The sequence below is a fragment of the Manis javanica genome, chromosome 16 (genome assembly GCF_040802235.1).
Source record: "Manis javanica isolate MJ-LG chromosome 16, MJ_LKY, whole genome shotgun sequence".
In the NCBI taxonomy this organism is placed as follows: Eukaryota; Metazoa; Chordata; class Mammalia; order Pholidota; family Manidae; genus Manis; species Manis javanica.
Window position 1 is genome coordinate 38,118,637 of NC_133171.1, and position 24,425 is coordinate 38,143,061.

General features: G+C 44.7%; 1 protein-coding gene across 15 annotated transcripts in view; it reads left to right on the forward strand.

Annotated features, from left to right (window-relative positions):
- The window catches only part of MCM3 (minichromosome maintenance complex component 3), a 107,122-nt gene extending 83,947 nt beyond the window's left edge, over nucleotides 1-23,175 (forward strand). For 13 of the 15 annotated variants that reach the window (XM_073224988.1, XM_073224989.1, XM_073224996.1 and 10 more), the window contains 16 exons: nucleotides 3,394-3,506; nucleotides 3,934-4,142; nucleotides 4,585-4,715; nucleotides 6,674-6,912; nucleotides 7,403-7,511; nucleotides 8,204-8,357; nucleotides 8,700-8,831; nucleotides 9,421-9,629; nucleotides 11,590-11,764; nucleotides 12,105-12,231; nucleotides 13,028-13,178; nucleotides 15,275-15,415; nucleotides 16,330-16,436; nucleotides 16,972-17,057; nucleotides 17,475-17,544; nucleotides 20,445-23,175. In XM_073224988.1, coding sequence (XP_073081089.1) covers nucleotides 3,394-3,506; nucleotides 3,934-4,142; nucleotides 4,585-4,715; nucleotides 6,674-6,912; nucleotides 7,403-7,511; nucleotides 8,204-8,357; nucleotides 8,700-8,831; nucleotides 9,421-9,629; nucleotides 11,590-11,764; nucleotides 12,105-12,231; nucleotides 13,028-13,178; nucleotides 15,275-15,415; nucleotides 16,330-16,436; nucleotides 16,972-17,057; nucleotides 17,475-17,544; nucleotides 20,445-20,643 — 2,352 coding nt within the window. In that variant the 3' untranslated portion in view covers nucleotides 20,644-23,175. Of the gene's footprint in view, nucleotides 1-2,163; nucleotides 2,341-3,393; nucleotides 3,507-3,933; nucleotides 4,143-4,584; nucleotides 4,716-6,673; nucleotides 6,913-7,402; nucleotides 7,512-8,203; nucleotides 8,358-8,699; nucleotides 8,832-9,420; nucleotides 9,630-11,589; nucleotides 11,765-12,104; nucleotides 12,232-13,027; nucleotides 13,179-15,274; nucleotides 15,416-16,329; nucleotides 16,437-16,971; nucleotides 17,058-17,474; nucleotides 17,545-20,444 lie in introns of those variants that run through there. The other 2 variants (XM_073224997.1, XM_073224999.1) reach the window with 2 other exon arrangements.
- Nucleotides 23,176-24,425: the final 1,250 nt, after the last annotated feature.

The following is a 24,425-nucleotide window of genomic DNA, read 5'->3' on the forward strand; positions in this document are numbered from 1 at the left end:
TCCGTCAAAGCCTAGGGTGGAGAGAAAATGCATACAGGGGAAAAGCAACAAGTTACATTTGCTTCTTCATTCTGTATAAGTAGAGGGAGGGCCATTGGCTAAGCTTAGCTGGACTCTGTATGAGTACAAATGCCCCCCTTTTATTTTTTAGCAACAACCTCATGGCTGTTTGGAACAGTTTGGAGCAGGGGATAAAAAAGGAAACACATTTTCTCTGTTCAAAGATCTCATGCCCTTGAAAAGGAGAAACACCAATTAAATATCTGAATGTCCTTCATCGTTGAAGATAATGACATTAAGGCAAATCAAGTCATTATTAAGAACCATGGCCTGATTAATTCTAAATGGAATTATCTTTACCGTTTCCACATTTGCTATATGTTTACAGAATGTTAAGAGTGGCATAGATTATTAGAGAGTTTGAAATTTCCTCCTCTTTTATATGAGGAAACTGAAGCCCACAGAAAGGTTTGTTAGAATCAAAGATTTGGCTTTCATATTCCCACTCCTTCAGATTTTTCATTGCAAATAACTTGATTTCTTTGATTGTTTGAACTAAATTTCCTTGTTCTTTTAGTCCTAATTTCAAGTTGTTCGCAGAACAGATAATGTCAATACTGTCTTAAATGTATTCATAAAATGTTATGATGAAGTGATAAAGACACTCTTATGTTAGTAATTATTTCTATAATTGCAAATAGCAAATAGAATCTTCATCTAGAATTTCTTTTTTCTTTTTTGCCTGTAAACATAAACAAAAGAAAGCAATCAGATGTCAGCCTTTGGTCTTTGATTAAGGATGGATGTATCTGCCCAATAGAATGACACAAAACATATGGCAACTATAAACTGTATAATAACCAAAAATACACATATACAAATAGATGGCATATATATACATACATACATACATACATATATATATATATAAGATTATACTTAACACTTATCAGGGCACAGTGAGTCCCAGAGACCTTCAAACATGAGCTAATAATTAGTTGGCTGTCATTTCAGATATAATTAGCAGGTGTCCAATCCTGTTTAATAAAATTAAAAAATACATGATGGGACAGTGGGGCTGTTCTTTATTGTGCACTAGGTGGTTACATGGGTGTATACATCATAAAAATTCATTGAGCTTCTCACAAGATTTGTGCATTTTACTGTATATGCACTATATGGTAAAACTAAAAAATATAAACAAACCTCGAAAGACTAAAGACAAACTAGGACATGCAATCGATCTTTTAATTATTTCAGATTTGCTGTATCTTAATTACTGATGAGTACTTAAGAGAGTGCCTTGAAACATTTTTTGTTTCTCCTGTTTATCTTCCAATAAACTAAGTTATTTAAAAACATCTTGTGATCTACTAACTTATAAGACAAGAAAGACTTTAGCTTACCCATTTGCAAATAAGATGATATAGTAATTACGTCCAGAATTTTGTATAACACGAAGTCATTTGGGGGTTTTAAGTAAAATTTTTTTACACTTCTATTCCGCCGTCTGATATTTTATCGGGTACTTCAGGCAACGGTATTCAGATAGCAAATGGGTCGCTGAACTAAAGAACCTTTCGAAAAAATGGTACGGTTCTATTCCCCATCCCATATTCTCAAAATTCACTTTTTCCCCTGGACGCCACTTGAGGGCAGTTGCTTGAGAACCATTAGCACACCTGGTTTGAATACACTTTTAAAACTTTTTTGTTTTTATGTTTTATCTCCTTGCGTTATAAACCCTTATTCTCTGGCGTTCTGCATACTTTCAGTCCGATGGCCAGCATGTTTACTCACTCCTACTGGGTTAGGGAACCACGCTTTTAGAAACCTGCCGAACGTCCGGAAAAGGGGTAAGACTACGCTTCCCAGAATGCAGCGCTCCCCCCCAGTCTCGCCTCTCGGATATCCAATGACCAGGCTCCGCTAGCCTTCTCTCAGTTCCATTGGTCAGCTTTCCTGTCAATTGTGGGCTGAGCAAGGAGGCGAGCAACAGAGAGCCCCGAATGCCACATTTCCCGCCACCGCAGGGCGCGCTCGGAAAAGCCTAAGCAGCAGCAGCTCACGATCGATTGGATATACGGTATTCTCGCGAAAGAAGAATCGACCAATCAGAATGTGTATATTCCTCGGAGACCCTCCCCCTCCCCTTCCCGAGCTACCCTTTGGTGGCGGGAAAAGTTCGGAAGCTTTCGCGGCTAGGCGGGGTTATCGACGTGCCCTGAGTGTGGTACTGGAGGCAGTTCCACCGCGGCAAGCATGGCCGGGACTGTGGTGTTGGACGATGTGGAGCTGCGGGAGGCGCAGAGAGATTACCTGGACTTCTTGGATGACGAGGTGAGGGAGGCGCCGGGTCGCGGAACTCTGGCGCTTGGAGCCCCGGGAGACGCAGACCAGCCGAAAGAGGCCATGCGAGACGCCGCCGGCACCGAGCCAGAGGACCGCTAGGCCTCCAGTCCGCCGCGGCTGAGCCGGCTGGCTCGGGAGCCGCCACCCCGATCTTGTAACCTTTTTTTGCAACAGGCAGTAATTAGTTGTTTTCCAGTTGGTGAACCCTTGAGAGCGATCCTGTAACTTTCTCCTAAGTGAAATGATGGCCGGGTTTCGCGAAAGGCGACAGGTGTCCTTAAAGTACAAACAAAATGCAAAGCCCACTTTGACCTTTTAGAAATCGCTCCCTGCTCTCCTCATTCGGGGGAAGGACGTCTGTAGAGTAGTGTTCCTATGCGTTGCTGCATTTCCGATTTTAGTGACTGATGTCCTACCGGGAGGAAAAAACGTCCTAATTGGGCACAGCATTCTTTTATGAGCTGCAGAGAACAAGTGTTTGATGTGCACGTAAAGGGGATTTTGTGTGCACCTCAGGAGTGAAAGCCATAGAATGATAGTAAAGCATCTTGAAAGGTTGCTGATGCTCTCTCTGTAAAAGATTGCTAAGGCTCCCTACTTCTTTAGGCCTGGAAATAGAACACTTTCTACATTTTACAGATGATCGGGAAATAAAATATTTTAGTTCTGTACACAATTCTCAAGTGAAAAATCATTTTAATGTGAATATTGAGAGTATTTAAAGTTTTTATTTCTTGGTCATTTTAGACATCTTAAGAGCTCATTTGAATTCCCCTTTAAAGGCTGAGAAATGACTGCGTACAGAAAAACTGTTGAGCATAGAATTAATACCGTGGACCTCGGGGAAGTCATTTTAATTGCTACACTGGCTTCTTAAGGTGTATTTGGAATCTGAGGCTAGTGAGTGAGAATGTGTGAGACATTGGGATTCAGCTCTCCCACAGAAATTGATTTATTTGTCTTGCTATGAGAGCTGCCTTTTCTACAAACATCTTATTTTTGAATTTGTGACTGTTGTGATGTGTTGTGGCTGTTTTGCAGGAAGACCAGGGAATTTATCAGAGCAAAGTTCGGGAGCTGATCAGTGACAACCAGTACCGATTGATTGTCAACGTGAATGATCTGCGTAGGAAAAATGAGAAGAGGGCTAATCGGTGAGTGGCAAGGGTTTCCAAGGGGACGTCCTAGCTCCGAGTAAGAATGGCTCCCCTCCCGTCCCCCGTTCGGAACAGGTTTCCCAGGAGAGGACCTGGATGTAGTGTTTTTGACCTAGAAGCCTTCATTGTGTCACCTGCTCCTGTGTGTTTTCTTCTTCCCAAAGTAGGTTGTGGGCATTTTCCTCTTAAGAGTGCCTCCTTCCATGTTATTCACTGGGTGTCATTTCTGCGACTTTGAATTGTTGAATTAAAGTTGGCCTCTGGTTCTAATGTGTTTCACTGAGTCTTAATAGGATGACAGGAGAAAGTAGGAGCTAGATTTTCGCTCCTTGGCGTTGATCATCTGAGAATGTGTACTTCTATTTTGAGGTTCAATTTTTAAGTTTTGCCCTATCTGCCTAATTCTTTGTCTTGCCATATGCAGTCTCCTGAACAGTGCCTTTGAGGAGCTGGTTGCCTTCCAGCGGGCCTTAAAGGATTTTGTGGCCTCCATTGATGCTACCTATGCCAAGCAGTATGAGGAGTTCTACATAGGACTGGAGGGCAGCTTTGGCTCCAAGCACGTCTCTCCCCGGACCCTCACCTCCTGCTTCCTCAGCTGTGTAGTCTGTGTGGAGGGCATTGTCACTAAATGTGAGTGGGTTAATGTGGGTGGCAAAGGGAATGGAGGTGGGACTGAAAAAGCCGCAGAGGCAGAAGAGAGCTGGTTAGCCAGTGGCTTCAGAAAGCTGGAGCCTTGCCATTACAGTGTGAGGCGCAGAGCTCCGCGCGTGCGCAGTGGTTAGGGGACCGGAATGATGAGTTCTGAGAGCGGAGGAGCCTTGGCTCTTGGCATTCTCCTCCTTCTAACTCTGGACGGCTGTTTCTCAGTTGGGATCAGTTGTACTTCAGGTTTTACATGGATATGGGGATGTTCCCTGTATACATATAAAAATGAGTAAATGGCAAGTGTTAACTGAAATAGCATAAACTAGTCAGAGGAATAGCATCTGGGGCAACATAGCTTGCCTGGGTTAGATCCCACTTGTATCACTGTCTAGTTGGATGACTTCATAAGCATCTTTTCCATTCCTAGGTTCTCTGGTTCGTCCCAAAGTCGTCCGCAGTGTCCACTACTGTCCTGCTACCAAGAAGACCCTAGAACGACGTTATTCTGATCTCACCACCCTGGTAGCCTTTCCGTCCAGCTCCGTCTATCCCACCAAGGTGACTAACCTCTTTAGAGGTTGGAGTCAAAGATGTTTGTTTTAGTGCGAGTAGTTGGGTAATATCCGGTCTTCCTTAGTTAGAGAAGCAAATAGGGTGAAAAGAAGGGATTAATCTAAAGGGAAGATTGATTGCTAGCCACAATTTAGAATGGAAAAACCATAATTATTTTTTTAAAAAAAGAGTAAGTTCACTTTAGAAAATTTGGAAAATTATGGAAGGGTTGAAAGAAGGAAAATGTCATCTAATCTGCGTTGATCTTGTAGCAAAGATAGGATATATGGTTTTATACTCTAATGTGGGAAAATACCTATGCTAAAATGTTATTATGAAATCTTTGTGAATATTTTAACTGGGTTTGAAAGAAGATTGGCATAGGAAATGGCTTTATTGTAGTGCTCAGGTTGATCAGAATTAAGTATGATGGGAAGCCTTCTTAATGAAATAAAAGATATTAATATTACTTGATGTCTGAACTTATTCTGTCAAAGAATATCTGTTCTTGCCATCAAATTTCAGTTGAGAGCTACGATACGCAAAGAATTGTTCAGCATTGTGGAGGACACAGATATAAATAGGACCTAGTCCTTGTCTTCAGCTTTATCAGTTGGTGGAGGAATCTTAACATACAAACAAGAATGAGTGTCTTAGAATTATAACTGAAACATACTTCAGAATCATTTGGCCTAGCTCCAGATGAAAGGCTTTAGGAGAGGTTAAATGACTTGCTTACGGTTCCAGTTAGTGATGGTCCTAAGGGTAGGACCCATGTCTTTACTTGCAGGCCAGTTGCCCTTTCTGTCACCCTGTGCTGTCTTTCACTAAGATCCCTACTTTCTAGAATTCCTTCTTTAGTAACAGCTCAGAGGACTCCTCTGCTGCTTACTGTGGTCAAGCTTCTTTGTTTGAGTGAGACCTGAAATACATTGAACCTGGTCTCCTAGAGGTTGTCCAGTGTGGCACTTAAGGAACATGGGCTTTGGGACACCTGCCTCAATACCGACACTGCTGTTCACTATATGACCTTGGGGAAATTAATCTCCCCCAGCCTTGGGTACTTTTCATATTTGTGAAGTGTGAAATACATGTTTACTGAGTTGTGATTACATGAGGTAGTTTCATGAAATAGTATAGTGCCTTGCATATAGTAAGCAGTCAATAAGAGATAGCTGTTGTGGTTCTAGAAAATTCAAATGGCAGGGAAGTAAAACTGTAAAATGTTCCTACTGAAGTTTAATGTACATACAGTACATTCGCAGAGGTGTACAGCCCACTGAAATTTCACAAGCTGAATATACCTGTAAAATCAGCATCTAAACCAGGAATCAGAACTTTTAAGCACTGGGAAGTCTCTCCTGAAGGCCCATACAATTGCCACAGGTAATCCTATCCTAACATCTAGCTGCAGGGTACTTTTGCCAATTTCTATATTTTATCTAAATGCTATTCTGTGTTGGGCTTCTTGTATTCAAAACACATGTTTGAGATTGGTCCATGTCGTGTGTGGGTGTGTTTCATCCATTTTCATTAATGTGTAGTATTCACTTGTATGGTTATACTACATTTATTTAACCATTCATTGGTGGCATCAGGATGTTTTCTAATTTTTGGCTGTTAGGAGTAGTGCTGCTGTGAACATTGTAGTACATGGCTTTGGGTAAATGTATCTGTTGGGTAGGTATTTCCTAGGAGTGGAAATATTATGTCATAGTATAGGAGAAATAAGAATTTTACTTTAGGTGTTACTATAGCCATGGTCCCTTCAGACAGTAGATTGCCTCTTCCATTAGATGGTTTGTTTCTAGAACAAATAGAAATGCAAAAAGTTGGAGAAGATGTTTTCCTTTTTTTGTTCTGGATCCTAAAATCTCATGAGGTCATCTCTGAATCACATTTGTTTCCTAGAAGAACGAGTGTGGCATTTCTAAGACAAGGCTGAGCTAACTCTCCTTTTCCAGGATGAGGAAAACAATCCCCTTGAAACAGAATATGGCCTCTCTGTCTACAAGGACCACCAGATAGTCACCATTCAGGAAATGCCGGAGAAGGCCCCAGCTGGCCAGCTTCCCCGCTCTGTGGACGTCATTCTGGATGATGACTTGGTAGATAAAGTGAAGCCGGGTGACCGAGTCCAGGTAGTGGGGACCTACCGTTGCCTTCCTGGAAAGAAGGGAGGCTACACCTCAGGGACCTTCAGGTAAAGAGTCAGTTGTGACGTGTTTGGAATGCTGCTGGCAGCTTGCATTTCTGCTCACATTCTTTCTCCAGTTTGCCCTGTCCCAGAGTTGTGGGGGACAGGTGGGCAGGTGGGGCACTCTGCCTGCCTAGGACACGGGGTACCTCTTCCCTGTCAGATAACACCAGAGATACTGTCTTATGCTCAGAGTGGGGCTTACTGTTAGCATGCTTCCAGCCTCATGGCTTCCCTGGGAGTTTCTCACACATTCCCACCTCCTTCCCATACACACTTCTGTCTGGAGCTCTGTGGGTCAGCAGGAGATAAATCAGTTACTGGCCTTATTGGCATATTGTATCATAGACTAAGAATCAGTTGTTGAATTCAGAGCAACTTGTCTCTTTTCTGCCTTTTTTTCCAATTTGCTGTTCTAGCTTGATAGCCTACAAAGGCTCTGATGTTAGGAACTGAAAGTAACAGGCTTAGGCTTCTTCCTATTCTCTTGCCCCAGGACTATCCTGATTGCCTGTAACGTGAAGCAAATGAGCAAGGACGCGCAGCCTGCCTTCTCTGCTGAAGACGTAGCCAAGATCAAGAAGTTCAGTAAAACCCGTTCCAAGGTCTGGACATGCTTTAAGGTTTAAGGTCGGATGGATTTGTTAGACTCTTGGTTAGGTCGTGGCCATCTTTGTAATGGATCAGGAGGAAAGTTAGGGTTTTTTTCTGTTGAGTATTTGGTGCTATTAGTTTTGACTCAGCAAATAAAAGGGTGTTTTTGTTGCTTTTCTTTAATATTTCTGTTGTGCTAACTGCTGGGCTGCCAAATGGCCCTAATACAAACAGTAGAATAGGAGTATTTGAGTGTCAGTGTACCAAGGAGTCTGTACTGGAGACATCTGTGATGCACTGTTACTTAAATTTAAAATATGTTAGGCTTAGTTCTCTGGTTTGATTTTCTTTTTAAGACAGAATGTGCACATTTAGAACTGAACACAATATATGCATGTGGTAAAGGTTGCTGTTGAAGTGTGGGGCACATTCTTACTAACCTGAAACATTTTGAACCCAGAAACACGATTTTCCTTAAAGACTGAACATTCGAACAAGTTTTGGCATCCTGGTTTCCTCTGTGTCTGTCCTGATAGTAGTCTGAAGTGTGGTTTATCTCAGAGAAGAAGCTTTTACAGTTAGAAACTGTGTCTGTATTTATGTATTTCTTTAAACATTTTCTGTAGGCTAAAGTATAAAGCAAAACTAAGTAGGATTTTGAATCTCAGTAGGATTTTCACTCTGTTGACCGTTCCTCCTGTAGGATATCTTTGACCAGCTGGCCAGGTCGTTGGCACCTAGTATCCATGGGCATAACTATGTCAAGAAGGCGATCCTTTGCTTGCTCTTGGGAGGGGTGGAACGTGACCTAGAGAACGGCAGCCACATCCGCGGGGACATCAATATTCTTCTAATAGGTATGGTGGTGGCAGTTTATTAGATTCTTGGTCTTCCCTTATGGAGTATGGTTGTGGGGATCTTACAATCTGTAAGATTGTATATTCTATACCTGGCTGTATTTCATTCTCACCAAAAGGCAGAGCTGAAACTTTTTAAAATTATTGTTTTTGGGTTTCCTGATTTATGATATCTAAAGTAATTCTTCCTTTCCAGGAATGGTAAAGGGAAAAAAAATGAAAGAAATATTAACCACTGATTACTGTATAGTTATGTTAGGCCGAGAGCTGTGTTAGAAAAGCAGAACCTGCTGGGGTCTGGGGGTTCCCTGGAGTGTCACCACTGCCCCTGTGCAATTCTAGGAGACCCATCAGTCGCCAAGTCTCAGCTTCTGCGGTATGTGCTGTGCACTGCACCCCGGGCCATCCCCACCACTGGCCGGGGCTCCTCAGGCGTGGGTCTGACAGCTGCTGTCACCACAGACCAGGAAACAGGTGAGGTTGTCAGGGTGCTTGGCAAAGGTTCAGAGTGAGATGGGGCACAGATTCTCTGAGTGGGCTCTGGGCACTGGCTTGTGTAGATACTGGAGGGGTTAGATTGGGCCAGATTGTATAGAACTGAGTATCCTGCTATAGGGGGTGAATTATTTAAGTCTTTGGGTGGCTCTCTATTGACAAGACTGTGTCATAGGAGGTGATTTTGAAAGAGTTTTGGATGAGAAAGCTTTTTAGATTTGAAGAAAAATAAAAATGAAGGCTGTGCTTTATAAAGTACAGGAAGGGATTTGAAGACTAGTTAAGAGAGCAGAGATCTAGTTGGGGAGTCACTTGAGGATGAGGATATAAAGAGAAAGTCTATAAAGGATGCTCGCTGCTTAGGGATCAAAATGGGACAAGGAGATACTGTTCAGATTGGAGCTGAAAAGGTGACCAACCGGGTGTCCTCAAGTCTCTCTGAGTTGACATCTCTTCACTAAACTCATGTGTAACAGCGAGAGCTTCTTAGGCAGGAGAGTGAAATCTCCAACCTCTGTCCCCTACAATCTGGATGGCAGCACGTATTTTTTGCCTCTCCACTTCCCAGGGGAGCGCCGTCTGGAAGCGGGGGCCATGGTCCTGGCTGACCGAGGCGTGGTTTGCATTGATGAATTTGATAAGATGTCTGACATGGACCGCACCGCCATCCACGAAGTGATGGAGCAGGGTCGGGTCACCATCGCCAAGGCTGGCATCCATGCTCGGCTGAACGCCCGCTGCAGTGTTCTAGCAGCCGCCAATCCTGTCTACGGCAGGGTGAGTGGAATCGGGCACTTCACCATTGTCCTCACCTTCATTTGGTTTTGCTGAATATCTGGGCGGTGATGTTTATTGTCTGTGACCAGGGGCAGAGCAGGCCAAAGAATAAGGTTATCAACTCATCATCCTGTTATGGTCCTTGGTTTAGGGCAGTATTTTTTCACCCATTCATACACATCAGAATCCTCTGGAAAGTTCCTTATTTAAAATGCTGTTTAAAATTACAAAGAAGAAAACAAAAGAAAAACAAGTCACAACCAGTAACTTGTATTGACATTAAGAAAAAAGTACATGTGGATGGTAGGAGGATTTATAAACAACAGAGAGATAGAATATAGAAATTAAGTCTTCCTTCTGTCCTTTCCCAAGAGAGAGAACCACTAAGAGGGCTTGAGTGTGTTTGAGGAAACAAAATCTTAAGCATGTTCTAGCAAATACACTATCTCCTTGTTGAGAGTTAATCTACTTATCTTTGATTTTTAGTATGATTATGAGTTGCTTAGGTGTAATCTTTTATACTTGTCTGGCTTAGGGTTTACTAAATTTTGCCTTAAAAAAGTTTTTGTAGCAGCTGTCTAGTAATACATCGTATGGATTTATAGTGATTTACTTAGTCTCTATTTTATCAGCCTTAGGTGCTCCCCCCATGCTATTGTGAATGAAACTGCAGTGAACATCCTTTTATGTGTATTTTGTTAAACATCTGAGACTACATCTGTACCATAAATAACTAGTGATGGAATTACTGAATTTAGAGTTATATGCATTTTTATTTTGGAGATTGACAAATTATCCCCTTTAAAGATTATAGAATAATACTACTAATTAAAGCTTTTGAACGTCTTGTATTTAGCAATTCCTTTCATCGTACCCAGTGAGGTAGGTAGTTTTTTTTTTTCCTCTTTTTATAGATGAGAAAATAGAGGCATAAAACATTAAATAACTTGCTTAAGAGTCACAAGCTAGAAAATGGCAGAGGAAGGATTTGAACCCAGAGTTCATGCTGTGCTCTGGCAATTTATGATTGCACAGTGCATGGAAATAGCTATTTTGGTGGTGTTTTTTTTTTTTTTTTAAACATACAGTTGCCTAGTCCCCAGCCCAGAGTTTCTGAATCCATGAGCCTCGGGGCTCTTGGTAGCTGTGGTTTATAAGGCTCCAGAGGTTGGTTCTAATGTGTAGCCTGGGTTGAGAGCTGTAGGTTTTAGATTAATAGTAAAAGGTGTCCACATCCATTTCATTCTGAAGAATTATTTTGGAAAACTTAGAGGAAATGGCAGGTCCTGAAATGTGAGCATGGTTAGAATCATGATTGATGTTACCCACAAAGTTGTTAGGCTCTCTGACTGAGAAGTGTGTTTGGGTCAGTAGGTGTCAGCCTCTAGGCCAGAGTTGAAAAACAGGAGTTTAGGGGTTCTTGAGTCCCAGAGAAAAGCTCCCTTGATCCTTAAAATACTGTGATTTATAGATTATTGACCATTTTCATTGAGTTTCCTCATTGCCTTCTGAGTAAGAGACTCCAAAGTTTCCAGGTGTTTCTGGCTTAGCCGCTTGTCCTTTCTTTATAGCAAGTAGGGTTGAGGGGATCGTCTTTCAGGGTTGGTGCTGCCTTGGGAATGAGAGGAGCAGAATAGCACTTGGGAAGGAGGCGGCTGGTTTGGAGACCTGCACTCAGCCTGTTAAGAGGCACCTAAGCTATGAGGTGGGACTGTTCACTTGGAGGGAACCACGTATGGGGCTCCAAGTTGAGTTAGCTCACTTGCGCTTCCCTTAGAGAAGGGTTCCAGGTAGAGGAAATGAATTAGGTATTTTGGTAGCTTTAGAATACTTAACTTCTTCACCGCTTGTGTGTTTTGTTTTTGAAGGTCTGTCTTCCATTCTCTCGCATAATCAGTCTGGCCTCCTCGTCCTCTTAACTGATGTCGCCTCTACTTTCATTTTTTCTTGTGTTCTCCAGTATGATCAGTACAAGACTCCTATGGAGAACATTGGGCTGCAGGACTCACTGCTCTCTCGATTTGACTTACTCTTCATCATGCTGGACCAGATGGATCCTGAGCAGGATCGGGAGATCTCGGACCATGTCCTTAGGATGCACCGTTACAGGGCGCCGGGGGAGCAGGATGGCGATGGTGAGGCCACGAGGAGACGTGAGACTGACTAATGGAAGGGAACCTAAACAGGCCATTGCCCCTGGCACCCAGGTGGTGGCAGGTGTGTCGGCGTCGGGGTTGATATCACAAGTGCCCTCCCTGCCTGCTCGCCTCCCCTTGCTCACTGGAGCGTACCCTAAGGTGTATTTTCTGTTCATTTCTTGGTGGAGGAGCCCTTGAGCGTGTGTGGGCCAGGTGGTTCTACCTTCCTTATTTGTGGGCTCCGCATGTCTAATGCCTTGCTGTGTGAGTGTTGTCTCTCTTCTGAAGAGGCAGTTTCCCCTGAGTCATGCTTGTTTTATTCTCCTTTCTCTGTCAGCTATGCCTCTGGGTAGTGCTGTGGATGTCCTGGCCACAGAGGATCCCAACTTTAACCAGGAAGACCAGCAGGACACCCAGATTTATGAGAAGCACGACAACCTCCTGCACGGACCGAAGAAAAGAAAGTGAGTGTTCGCCGTGACTCCCCCTTGAGAAACCCTGAGGTTTGTGTCTATTGGGGCGTGTTTTTCTGTGCTGCCCAGCCCAGATCATGCCGGGCCTCATAGCCATGGGGGCCTTTTTTGTTGTCTGGATCCAGAGATACACCCTTTTCCTGGCCAGTTGACTTGCAAATGTTTGTGGCTGATGAAGCTTAGGTTCTGATCTTTTCCTGAGATGGCAGGTTTTAGTGGCATACCTAACTGATGGTGGTGTGTCACGTTTACCCTGTACCCCCATGTATGTGCAAGTCATGTAGTCTTTTGCTATGAGCTATGTTGAAGGGTCAGTGGGTAGCAAGCCCTGGAGGCTATGCAAGTGGATTTGGATAAAGGAGACTTGTGCTCAGGTGTTCAAGGCATGGAATGTGAGCTGCTCTCTCCCCGCCGTTTTTGGCCATAGTGCAGTAGGAAGTGCAGTCTTCAAACGTGGCTTTAAGAACATGGAATTTAGTCAGAAGACAGGATTTTGAGTTCATTTAAGCTTTTGTGAGCCATAGTTTTCCCACCTATAAAGTAGGACAAATAATACCTAAACTATTTACCTCAGAAATAATATCTAAATAATCCCTGTAGAATTAAGTAAAACTATATGAAAGGGTCTTGTGCATGTTCTGTGTAAATGGGATTTATGATAATGGATTCTAGGTTCAGTTCCTGCCTTGTTACTTGACCTTGACTTCACTGAGGGGAGGCCAAGCCACTACTTGAGGCAGGTGCTGAGGTGTGGCAGGAAAGTGAAATTCCCTGTGTGCGGGTCCAGGGAGAAGATGGTGAGCGCCGCTTTCATGAGGAAGTACATCCACGTGGCCAAAATCATCAAGCCAGTCCTCACCCAGGAGTCGGCCGCCTACATCGCGGAAGAGTACTCGCGCCTGCGCAGCCAGGACAGCATGAGCTCCGACACTGCCAGGGTGCGTCCCCAGGCCACCGGGGCCCGGCAGGCCCTGAAATGCTGCGGGGCGGAGGCCCTGCCCTTGAGCTTAGTGAACTCTTGCTTAGTCTTTTTGGTGGAAGGGCTCCTGTTACACAGTTCTAACTGTTTGCTTTTACAAAGGAAAATGAAGCGAGAACCCCAGAAAATAATACGTGTCTCTCAGTTCAAATGACATTGGCCTCCAGAAGCTGTGATTCATTCCTCAGACAGAGCAGCATCTGGGGACGGAACCTGTCTCTGTTCTTACCTGCAGTGTTGAAGTAGTCAGAGCTGTCCTCAGAGAGCTCGGATCCGGGATGGGGAGGCGGACAGAAGGCGGGTGGGAGGGTCATATATATGCATTTGCAAATACTTACCACACGTGATTCCTAAAGGAATGGATGTGGAAACGGAGAGATGAGGAAGCTATTAATTTTGCCTCTAGACTTTAGCAAGGGTATGAATGTCAGGGAAGGATTCCCAGATAGTGATATTTGTGCCGGACTTTGACAGCTGGTTAGGAGTTGGGCAACCATGATGATCCAGAGCTGTTTCTAGAAACCTAATATGTCTGCCCATGAATTTATGTAAATCTTCTGGGGCAGTGTAGTTCATGCGAGGTTGCCACAGCTGAATGACCAAATTAAAAACCATCATGTGAAAGAGACACAGACTGTTGGATTCACACATGATCCCAGATCATCTGTTTCAGCCTCACACCCAGACAGGAATTCCATCTTCTAGAATTTCTGCCAGGGCTTCCTGGACACCTCCAGTGACAGCATGCCTAGTACATCACTGCATGGAAATGTAATATTCTGTTTTTTGAACCCAAACCTGCTTCTCCATGAATTTTAGCCATGGGTCTTAAATTTGTTTTCTAGAGATTGTATCTTCTTCAGAGTAAACAGCAGTCCCATTCTTTTTATTTGTTTCTACCATCATGTGAACATGTACCCATGTGTCAAAGGCCCTCTCACAGAACATAACACATTATTTCAGTCATGGTCTTGGTGGGAGTGGTAAATCTCTCAATTTGGATTCTGTAGTTCCTCCAGTGCAGGCTAGGATTTCACTAGCTTTTTAGGTTACTCAAAAATTGGAACTTAAAATGGAGTGTATAACTCCAAACTCTGGTATTTTTCTAAATCATTAAGAGACTAGGTGGGTTTATTTAAATGTGAATATATTTGTTTTTGAATGTGGGATTGGGTATAAAGAATACTTGGAAAACTTGCAAGTAGAAGTGACCAGATGTATCATTGAAGGATCATGTGATGCAGACGTGGAGGCGATAGAAGCAATGAGTCGTCTGTTGTGACCCCAGGTCTGCAGCTAACACTGGGACCTTGCCCAGATCCTTTCACCTTTCAGCTCACAGTTTCCTTATCCATAAAATGAGAAGGTTGGATAATGTCAGGGATGCTTAATCTAGGAGGGCACATCAAAACTGTCTGAAGTTGAAAAAGGACACGTGTCCAGTCCTACACTCCATACCTCATGATGCACTAGGCTAGGGATGCCATTCAGACCGTAGCACCTAAAAAGGTAAAAACACCCCAGTCTGGTTCTCACACTGACCCCTGTGATAAGACCATTTCAGAATTCTGCTCTTCCTCTGGGTGACCTTTCATACCTTCTCAGTGTGACCTTGGACAAATTATATGAAGCTCTTTGGAGCTCATTTTTCTCATCTATAAAACTCCGAGTTATTAAGAGCATTAAATGACACAATGAATATAAAAGCACAGTTCCATTGTAGGCCAGCAATAAAGGATTACTTTTCTTCCTTCACCATTATGCTCTTTTAGCCTTTTCTCTTTCTAGCCTTTTCTCTTGCTGGCTGTAAGAGGCCTAATTTTCTTTTTCCCTCTTCACCTGTTCCTCCCTCAGTACTCTCTCATAAATATTTCCTTAGTTATTTTATCTTCCTGAGTTTTATATGGCATTCATAGAGAGTACAGACCTCTGAATCCTTTCCTTGGACTTCCCACAACTTTTCTGATAGTATCTCTGTCCTTCTCTGTGCAGTGGGATGGATGGGCATGCCTCGGGAGTTCTGGGTAAGTGATCCTCCCTTGCTTTCCTCACCAGACATCTCCAGTTACAGCACGGACACTGGAAACTCTGATTCGGTTGGCCACAGCCCATGCCAAGGCCCGTATGAGCAAGACCGTGGAGCTGCAGGATGCAGAGGAAGCTGTGGAGTTGGTCCAGTACGCATATTTCAAGAAGGTGAGGAATCAGATGCTTGGGTGTGAGCAGCTCTTCTGAATGAATCACTCGAGGCTTGAGCTCCGCAGCCTCCCTGGCTGATACCTGCATTTAGGTTGTCGACAGAAAGCAGCGTCCGGCTGCATGTGAGAACCAGCTGAAAAGCTTTAAAGTGTTGGTGCCGGAGCCCTTAGGGGCCCCAAGGATTCTGGCTTTCTGATGTGCTGCACCTCCAGTCAACTTCTTCTCTGACTGCTTTGGCTTCCTTTGCATTTTAAAAAAGTAGGTGTTTCCAAAGTCTTGAACTTGATAATCTTCCTCTTCCCTCTAGACCTTTCGCCTTGGCAGTCTCCTCAGGTGTCCCAGTGGCACCTCAAAAACCCATGTCAGACACTGAACTCTCAGACATGCTTCTCATCCTGTTGCCCTGTTACTGCTCATGACATTGTGTCTCTGTTATTTTACATGTCAGGCCTTGAAGCCTTGAAGCCTTGACTCCCTTTTCCTCATTCTCACCCCCTCCACAGTTCTGTGAACTGTAGCCCTTTGGGGTATAGTGGATCTCATAGGCTTTTCATGGCCTATTCTTTTTGCTAGGGTGAGAGTTGTCTCAAGTGTAAATTAAACATCGGATCTATAAAGAAATGAATTGTTTTCCATTTGACTATTATGGACTGGACTTTTTTTTTCCCATTCATTTTTTTATTCAGTAAACATTCATTGTGTATGTACTGTGTGAAAGGCATTGCGTATACCTCCCAGCATTTTTAAAGATGGGTAGCAGCCTATACGCCTGCCCCTGGTCCTGGGACTTGGGCACAAGAGAGGCTAGGCCATTAGACCCGTGAAGTCACTTGTGATGGAGAAGAACGGACCCTTACTCAGTTCCCGGGCATTATGACCCCTCTTGCTTCCTCATACTTGTCTTGGTCTAGGTTCTGGAAAAGGAGAAGAAACGCAAGAAATGGAATGAGAATGATGAGTCAGAGACAGAAGATGAAGAGGAGAAAAGCCAGGAGGACCCAGAACAGAAGAGGAAGAGGTGAGGTGGGGAGAAGCGAGATGAGGTTAACGTGCCCCGTTAGAGCTGGGGAGAGGTGTGGAGGGTCGGTTGAGTGCTGCTGGCGGACACCAAGTTCTAGAACGTCCGGAAAGGCTGCCTGCATCTGCAGGGCTGGAGGGTGACAATGACCCTGGCAGGGAGAGAGTGAGCAGCCCCGCCATTGTCTTCAGTGTGATGCTTTTGACCTTCCTGCCAAAAGCGAGCAGTGACCCACTCAGAGGTTTTTAAATGTACATTTCAAAGTTTCTTCCCTCAAGATTATTTTTCCCTGTCATGCCTGTGGTTGAATTTTGGTTGGATTTATGAGTGGGTGTGACAGGGAAAAAGAGCATTAGGAAATGGGGCCCGTTTGTGTTCTAGTCTAGACCCCTGGTGTCGGAAAAACTGACGGCTTGTTCAGGCCTTGGCCTAGCACTTCATGTGGACTGTGGGTGGTTCTGGTTCTGTTCTGTGGTCAGAGGCATGGGATAGGGCTGTCCAAAGCCTTTCTCTTAACTGCTCTGGGTATTTTCAGAAGGAAGACTCGTTCCTCAGATGCCAAGGACCCGGATTCCTATGACCCCTATGACTTCAGTGACACAGAGGGGGAAATGCCTCAAGGTGAGTGAGCGTCCCCTGCTCCCACAGATGGTTCCTTTGACTCTTGACTTTTTTATACTGTTTTCCGGCGGGTTCCCACTTGGTTCCCCACCTGGGGCCCTGTGTCCCAAGAGGCTTGTCCCAAGAGAACCTCGCAAAACCCACATTCAGAACTTTAGAAAACAAGCTTGGCTGCATTTGCTTTCTCTTTTATGAACTGTTCTTTGCCAAGCCTGGTGCAGACATCCTGGATTATGTATGTTGAGGGTCTCCTGCCTGACTCAGGTTTTTTATCCTAACTGTCCCCCATAAGGACCCAGATATGGGCGTTCGGACTTAGTGAGGGGTGGGCAGTGGAGAAGAGCATTGCCTTGGTGTTTGTGGAAGTGGTTTCACCTTGTTGTCCCCCTTCTGTCTGCAATCATTTATCCTCTGAAGTGCACACTCCAAAGACAGCAGACTCACAGGAGACCAAGGAGTCCCAGAAGGTGGAGCTGAGTGAATCCAGGTGAGGCGGGAAGTGAATTCCACATGCTGCCGACGCCAGAACTCCTTTCCTGGAGGTGTAGGGAGCAAGCTGGTTATAAACAGAGCTCAAAACTATAGGCTCCAAGACTGAGCACAGTTTAGATTCTGATTATTATTTTATACTTTAAAAAATTGCAAAAATAATGTAAAAAAACTCTTGGATACCAGAATCCTCAGTTGTTTACATTTTACCATTTGCTTTATAAATAATTCTCTGTGGGGATTTCAAATATGATGTCCTTGCAGGTCAGAAAGAAGAGTTTTTGAGAAAGGACTTAGCATATATTTAGTATACTTGGTCTTACTGTAACTCTGGGTCCTTCTCAGCAGGGTGCACACATACATATTTTTTATCACTGAATTGGGGTCCTTTGTTTTGAGGTGAAGCATTTTTACGACTAGAGGTTCAGAAACGGTTTTATCTGTACATTGTCTGATTACTGAACACAAAAGAAACTCCATGACTGAGGTTTGTTTTTTTCTTATAGTACTTTAAACACACACAACACAATATCTTTGCTGAAGAAAATTTGAAAACGTTGAGACAACACAATATCTTTGCTGAAGAAAATTTGAAAACGTTGAGGAAGATTTAGGAAAAATTGAAATCAGTGGTAATTCCACCTGAAAATAACCATTGAACTACATCTTAAAAGGTTCGCTGAGTCGGCTTCTAGAGCTTTCTTTTTTAATGGCTGCAGGATTTCCATAGGATGGATGTGTAAAACTTTATTTACATTTTCTAACAATGGACACTTAAATTCTATAAAACTGCTGTTAACAGTAAAATATTCTTAGGGTTCTCACTGTGCACTTGCGCATGTGCAGCTATAAGGTTAATTTCTAGAAATGGAATCTGTGGGTCAGAGGATTTGTTCTTTCAATAGCACACGTTGCTACATTGCCTCCCATAGATGTGTCCCAGTTTCTCCCAATAGTGTATGGGATGCAGTACACTGTTTTCTGTATCCACAAAGGTCTCTCTGATTTCTAAAATGCTATTTCTCATTGTGCAAGAAGCTGTGCAATAGAACAGTTCAGACAATTTTGAAATGTATATTTAAAAACCTCCTTGGAAGTGGAGTAGCCGTCAGGGGTGTGTGTGTGTGTGTGTGTGTGTGTGTGTGTATGTGTGTGTGTTGGGGCACCCTTTATTGTATGAACACCTTGGGTGTGTGTGTGTGTGTGTGTGTGTGTGTGTGTGTGTGTGTGTGTGTTGGGACACCCTTACTGTATTAACACCTTGGCTGTGTGTGTGTGTGTGTTGGGGCACCCTTTACTGTATTAACACCTTGGGTGTGTGTGTGTGTGTGTATTGGGGCACCCTTTACTGTATTAGCACCTTGGTTGTGTGTGTGTGTGTTGGGGCACCCTTTACTGTATTAACACCTTGGGTGTGTGTGTGTGTGTGTGTTGGGGCACCCTTTACTGTATTAGCACCTTGGGTGTGTGTGTGTGTGTGTGTGTGTGTGTGTGTTGGGGCACCCTTTACTGTATTAGCACCTTGGGTGTGTGTGTGTGTGTGTGTGTGTTGGGGCACCCTTTACTGTATTAACACCTTGGGTGTGTGTGTGTGTGTTGGGGCACCCTTTACTGTATTAGCACCTTGGGTGTGTGTGTGTGTGTTGGGGCACCCTTTACTGTATGAACACCTTGGGGGTGTGTGTGTGTGTGTTGGGGCACCCTTTACTGTATTAGCACCTTGGTGTGTGTGTGTGTGTGTGTGTGTGTGTGTGTGTGTGTGTTGGGGCACCCTATACTCTATTTAAACACCTTGTGTGTGTGTGTGTGTGTGTTGGGGCACCCTATACTCTATTTAAACACCTTGGGTGTGTGTGTGTGTGTGTGTGTGTGTGTTGGGGCACCCTATACTGTATTAGCACCTTGGGTGTGTGTATGTGTGTGTGTGTGTGTGTGTGTGTGTGTGTGTGTTGGGGCACCCTTTACTGTATGAACACCTTGAAGGTGTGTGTGTGTGTGTTGGGGCACCCTTTACCATATTAGCACCTTGGGTGTGTGTGTGTGTGTGTGTGTGTGTGTGTGTGTTGAGGCACCCTTTACTGTATTAGCACCTTGGTGTGTGTGTGTGTGTGTGTGTGTGTGTGTGTGTGTGTGTGTGTGTGTGTGTTGGGGCACCCTTTACTGTATGAACACCTTGGGTGTGTGTGTGTGTGTGTGTTGGGGCACCCTTTACTGTATTAGCACCTTGGGTGTGTGTGTGTGTGTGTGTGTGTGTGTGTGTGTGTGTGTGTGTGTGTTGGGGCACCCTTTACTGTATTAACACCTTGTGTGTGTGTGTGTGTGTGTGTTGGGGCACCCTTTACTGTATGAACACCTTGGGGGTGTGTGTGTGTGTGTTGGGGCACCCTTTACTGTATTAGCACCTTCGTGTGTGTGTGTGTGTGTGTGTGTGTGTATGTGTTGGGGCACCCTTTACTGTATTAACACTTTGGGTGTGTGTGTGTTGGGGCACCCTTTACTGTATTAGCACCTTGGGTGTGTGTGTGTGTGTGTGTATGTGTGTGTGTGTGTGTGTGTGTGTGTGTGTTGGGGCACCCTTTACTGTATTAACACCTTGGGTGTGTGTGTGTGTGTGTTGGGGCACCCTTTACTGTATGAACACCTTGGGGGGGTGTGTGTGTGTGTTGGGGCACCCTTTACTGTATTAGCACCTTGGGGGTGTGTGTGTGTGTGTGTGTGTGTGTGTGTGTGTGTTGGGGCACCCTTTACTGTATGAATACCTTGGGGGGGGGGTGTGTGTTGGGGCACCCTTTACTGTATGAATACCTTGGGGGGGGGTGTGTGTGTTGGGGCACCCTTTACCGTATTAGCACCTTGTTTGTTGAGCCATCCTCCACTCCTGTTTCCCGTCCTGGGCAGGCTGAAGGCCTTCAAGATGGCTCTCTTGGAGGTGTTTCGGGAAGCGCATGCACAGTCAGTGGGCATGAATCGCCTCACAGAGTCCATCAACCGGGACAGAGAAGAGCCCTTCTCTTCAGAGGAGATCCAGGCTGCGCTGAGCAAGATGCAGGACGACAACCAGGTCATGGTCTCCGAGGGCATCATCTTCCTCATCTGAGAGGCCTCGTCTCTGAACCGTGGGGTCCTGCCAAGAAGTGGCTTCATGTTCCGTCCCAACACCCCTCCCGCTCTTTACCTGCATTCCTGGAATAACAGAGTTGAGTTGAAGTTGAGGGACGTGAGATGAAGCTGAAGCAGGACTTGGTGGAAGCTTTGGAGGATAATGAAAGCTGCCGTGTGGTGCAGAGAAAAGAGGAGGCGCTGAGACTATTGCATCTTCACTGCAAGAGACCCGTTGTACTCCCCACTTTCTGTCCCCTAACAAGCCGAACCGTTGTTTGCTGTAAATAACATATGCCTTCTGAGTATTTTGGAGCATGGCTGTTTTCTGCTCATCCTTTCTATGTTTTTGGCTGCTTTTTTCCTCCTGAGCACTTCGGTTTAGGATAGGCTTTGGGTTCTATGCTGGTGGAGAGAAGCTCTGAAGCAAGCCAGGAAGGCCAAGAAAGCTTTCTTTGCAGTAGCACCAGTTAAGACTAAAACACACTTTTGACCTAAATATCTAAGACAGCGAATAAACCTACCCATTTTTCTACTATACACATGGCCTTAATACTGTGTGCTTGTATGGACATTTCATTTTGTTTTCCTTGAAAGCTCTGCTGTGATTTGCTGCGCCCTTTTTGCATCAAGTCACCACAAGGTGGCAGCGGGCTGCTGTGCCTTCTCAGAAAAAGGGCTCTTTAGGCCGTTATTGTCTTTTCCAGTGACACCAGCATTTATCACTCAGTTAAAAATTGTGCAAGCCAAATGTTGCCGATTTGAAAGTTAAATGGCTACAAGTGGCCAATGAGTGAAAGTCCAGGCAAATTATTTGCCCAGCTTTTCTGACCCTGAGATCAAAGCGTGGAGAGAGAATACCTGGTATGTCAGACACCTCAATATTAGGTGAGTCGTTGCCCATAAAGTGATCCCCCTGCAGGATCTTTGTGAAACCGCTTACACTTGGGTGCCTAGTCCTTGGGGTTTGTTAATCTGTTTGCACAAAAATTTGTGGTGGGTCCAGGGTGTGACTTCACTCCTGCTGTGGCTCGAGTAGCTTCTGAAGAACTTTTCAGGTTAATTAAATAAAAGGAAAAACAAGAAATGTGTGACTTCATGGGTGGCTGGGGTGCATGGATTGGGAGCTGCACTGTGAAGAAGAGGGTGTGCCTCTTGGATGTAAGATGGTGAGGTGCTTCCTTCTCCCTTTTTGCTGAGGGGAACCCCTTGTTCTGAAGCCATGAGGCAGAAGGTGGGCGCTCAGTTTCATCTTTGTGATTTTTTTCACAGATGGGAAATCCAAGTCTACTGGAAGCGGTCTAGTGAGTACAGTTCCAAAGGTGAGGGCAGTAGGACCAGAAGGAGGAATGGGACCTGAAGTGAGCACTGGCAGCGAGTCCTGAGATACGCCAGGTGTAGCAGTGGGTACAAGCAGAGGACATTATGCTCTTGAGGCTGACAGGCCGGGGCTACATATGGCTAATGTGTCAGTGGAAAATGGGAAAGTAGAGTGTATATCAAATGAGGGCACACACCATAAGAGCTGTGGGAATGGAGGCAGCCACGAGTGTCAGAGGACAGTGGGAGCCACTGATGGGGTACTGGGGTGAGGAAGGCGAGAGGCTTTTAGGGGTCTCATCAAATGGTCATTCCAGAATGGCCAAGCATTTTGTCACTGGGACGCTTGCTGTCTGTCCTTCACACCTGATGAAAACAGGCAGAGTGGGGAGTGACTAGGTGCATCCAGCAATTTGGTAATAGCTCTAGTGCCAGGATTACCTTGCTGACATTTCAGCTCTGCAAGCTAACCAAGAGAATAGAAGGTAGAAGACCATGTATTCAGCAGCCACAGTAGATGTTAATTGTATTAAAATAACTTGGGAACACAAATGAATCTTTACAGTGAGGTTTTAAACGTGTGTGTGTGTCCTTTCCCAACTTATGTCGACATGAAGAAGTTGGAGGCATTTAGAGTCTGTTCCTACTCATTGTCAAGAGGCCTCTGTTTGTACTGCAGGAAACAAGAGGCTGCTCAGGCTGGGCCGACTGCCTGCCGGCCAGTCTCCCCGAGAGCTTCGCTGTTGCAGTGGTAGCCCAGATTCATCAGGAAAATATAGGCTTTATTATCTATGTGCTTTGTTCTAAAAGAGAAGTCTGTTTACACTTAGGTTTGCTATCTGAGATAGTTACAATCATGTATGGGGCTTAGTGAATTTGTGTCTTGAAAAATTTTATGCTACTTATTCTTTAATTCTCTTGGCTATGTGAAGTGTCAATATGAAAATTATTGTCAAAAAAGACAATTTGGCAAGTGTTGCTGGAATTGGGTCTCTCCTTTGCTACTGACCAAATAACTACTAGTTATTTCATCTGTAGAATGGGCATAATTACTGCCTTGTAGGGTGGTTGTGAGACATAGCAGCAGGTGGTAAGTGCCTGCCGGCATGGAAACACTCCATAGTACTTTGTTATTACTACAAATTCATGAGAAAAAAAAATTGATTCTGATGTGTTTTAAAAATAAACATGTTCGTTTGATCAGAACTAAGCAATTTCCCCTTGTTGGGTTCCTGGACTCTGCTCCCTTCCCCGCCCTTCTAGTCCCTGATGGTTGCTGCCCTCTGGTCGTGTGGCTCGGCCTCCAGCGTCTGGCAGGGGGTTCCTTAGCTGCCTCCCAAGGACCGAAATCTGCCCAGTGTGGGCGGGCAGTGGTACCTCAGTCCTCACAACACCCTATGAAGTGGGATCGGATGTTAGAAAACCATGAAGAAGGGAGATAAGGAGGGGGGAAGGGGCACAGAAACCAAAGAACAGGTATGTGCTTCTCATTCCCCCTGAGTTCTCAAACTACACCCGTTGTCCTAGTGACTCCAGACTCCGAGGTGAGGCTGCCCCAAAGGGTTTGGTCTGGAGTGACATGGGTGTGCGTCACCTGTGTGCTGGCTGCCTCAGCTGCTAGTCCCAGTGACAGCTCTGTGTCCTTCCCCTTCCCAGCCATCCGGCCCCTCCTGTCCCCTCCCAGGAGTCAGGTACTAGCACTTCTGCTTTAAAGCGGGGAAGTGAAGAGGTGGAGTGTTTTGCACCAGTTACCCATGAGCCAGTTTGCCCAGAGCCAAAAGTTGGCAGCGGAAATGAGTCCCCTGCTGTGAAGCAGTGGCGTGGCACTGCTTTCCTGACAGCGTGGGGTTGAGTTACCATTGCCAGGCTGGGTGAGCCACTTCCTTAGGGGGAAATGCTTGGTTTCTTTTTTTTTTTTTAAAGAACATTATGTTTACTAGGCTTCCCCCTACACCAAGTCCCCCCCCACAAACCCCATTACAGTCACTGTCCATCAGCATAAGAAGATGTTGTAGAATCACTACTTATCTTCTCTGTGTTGCACAGCTCTCCCCTTAACCGCACCCCCCACATTATACATGTAATCATAATATCCCCTTCTTCCCCACCCTTATCCCTCCCTACCATCCCATTCTCCCCAGTTCCTTTCCCTTTGGTAACTGTTAGTCCATTCTTGGGTTCTGTGATTCTGCTGCTGTTTTGTTCCTTCAGTTTTTCCTTTGTTCTTATACTCCACAGATGAGTGAAATCATTTGGTACTTGTCTTTCTCCTCCTGGCTTATTTCACTGAGCATAATACCCTCTAGCTCCATCCATGTTGTTGTAAATTGTAGGATTTGTTTTCTTATGGCTGAATAATATTCCATTGTGTATATGTACCACATCTTCTTTATCCATCCATTCATCTACTGATGGACACTTAGGTTGCTTCCATTTCTTGGCTATTGTAAATAGTGCTGC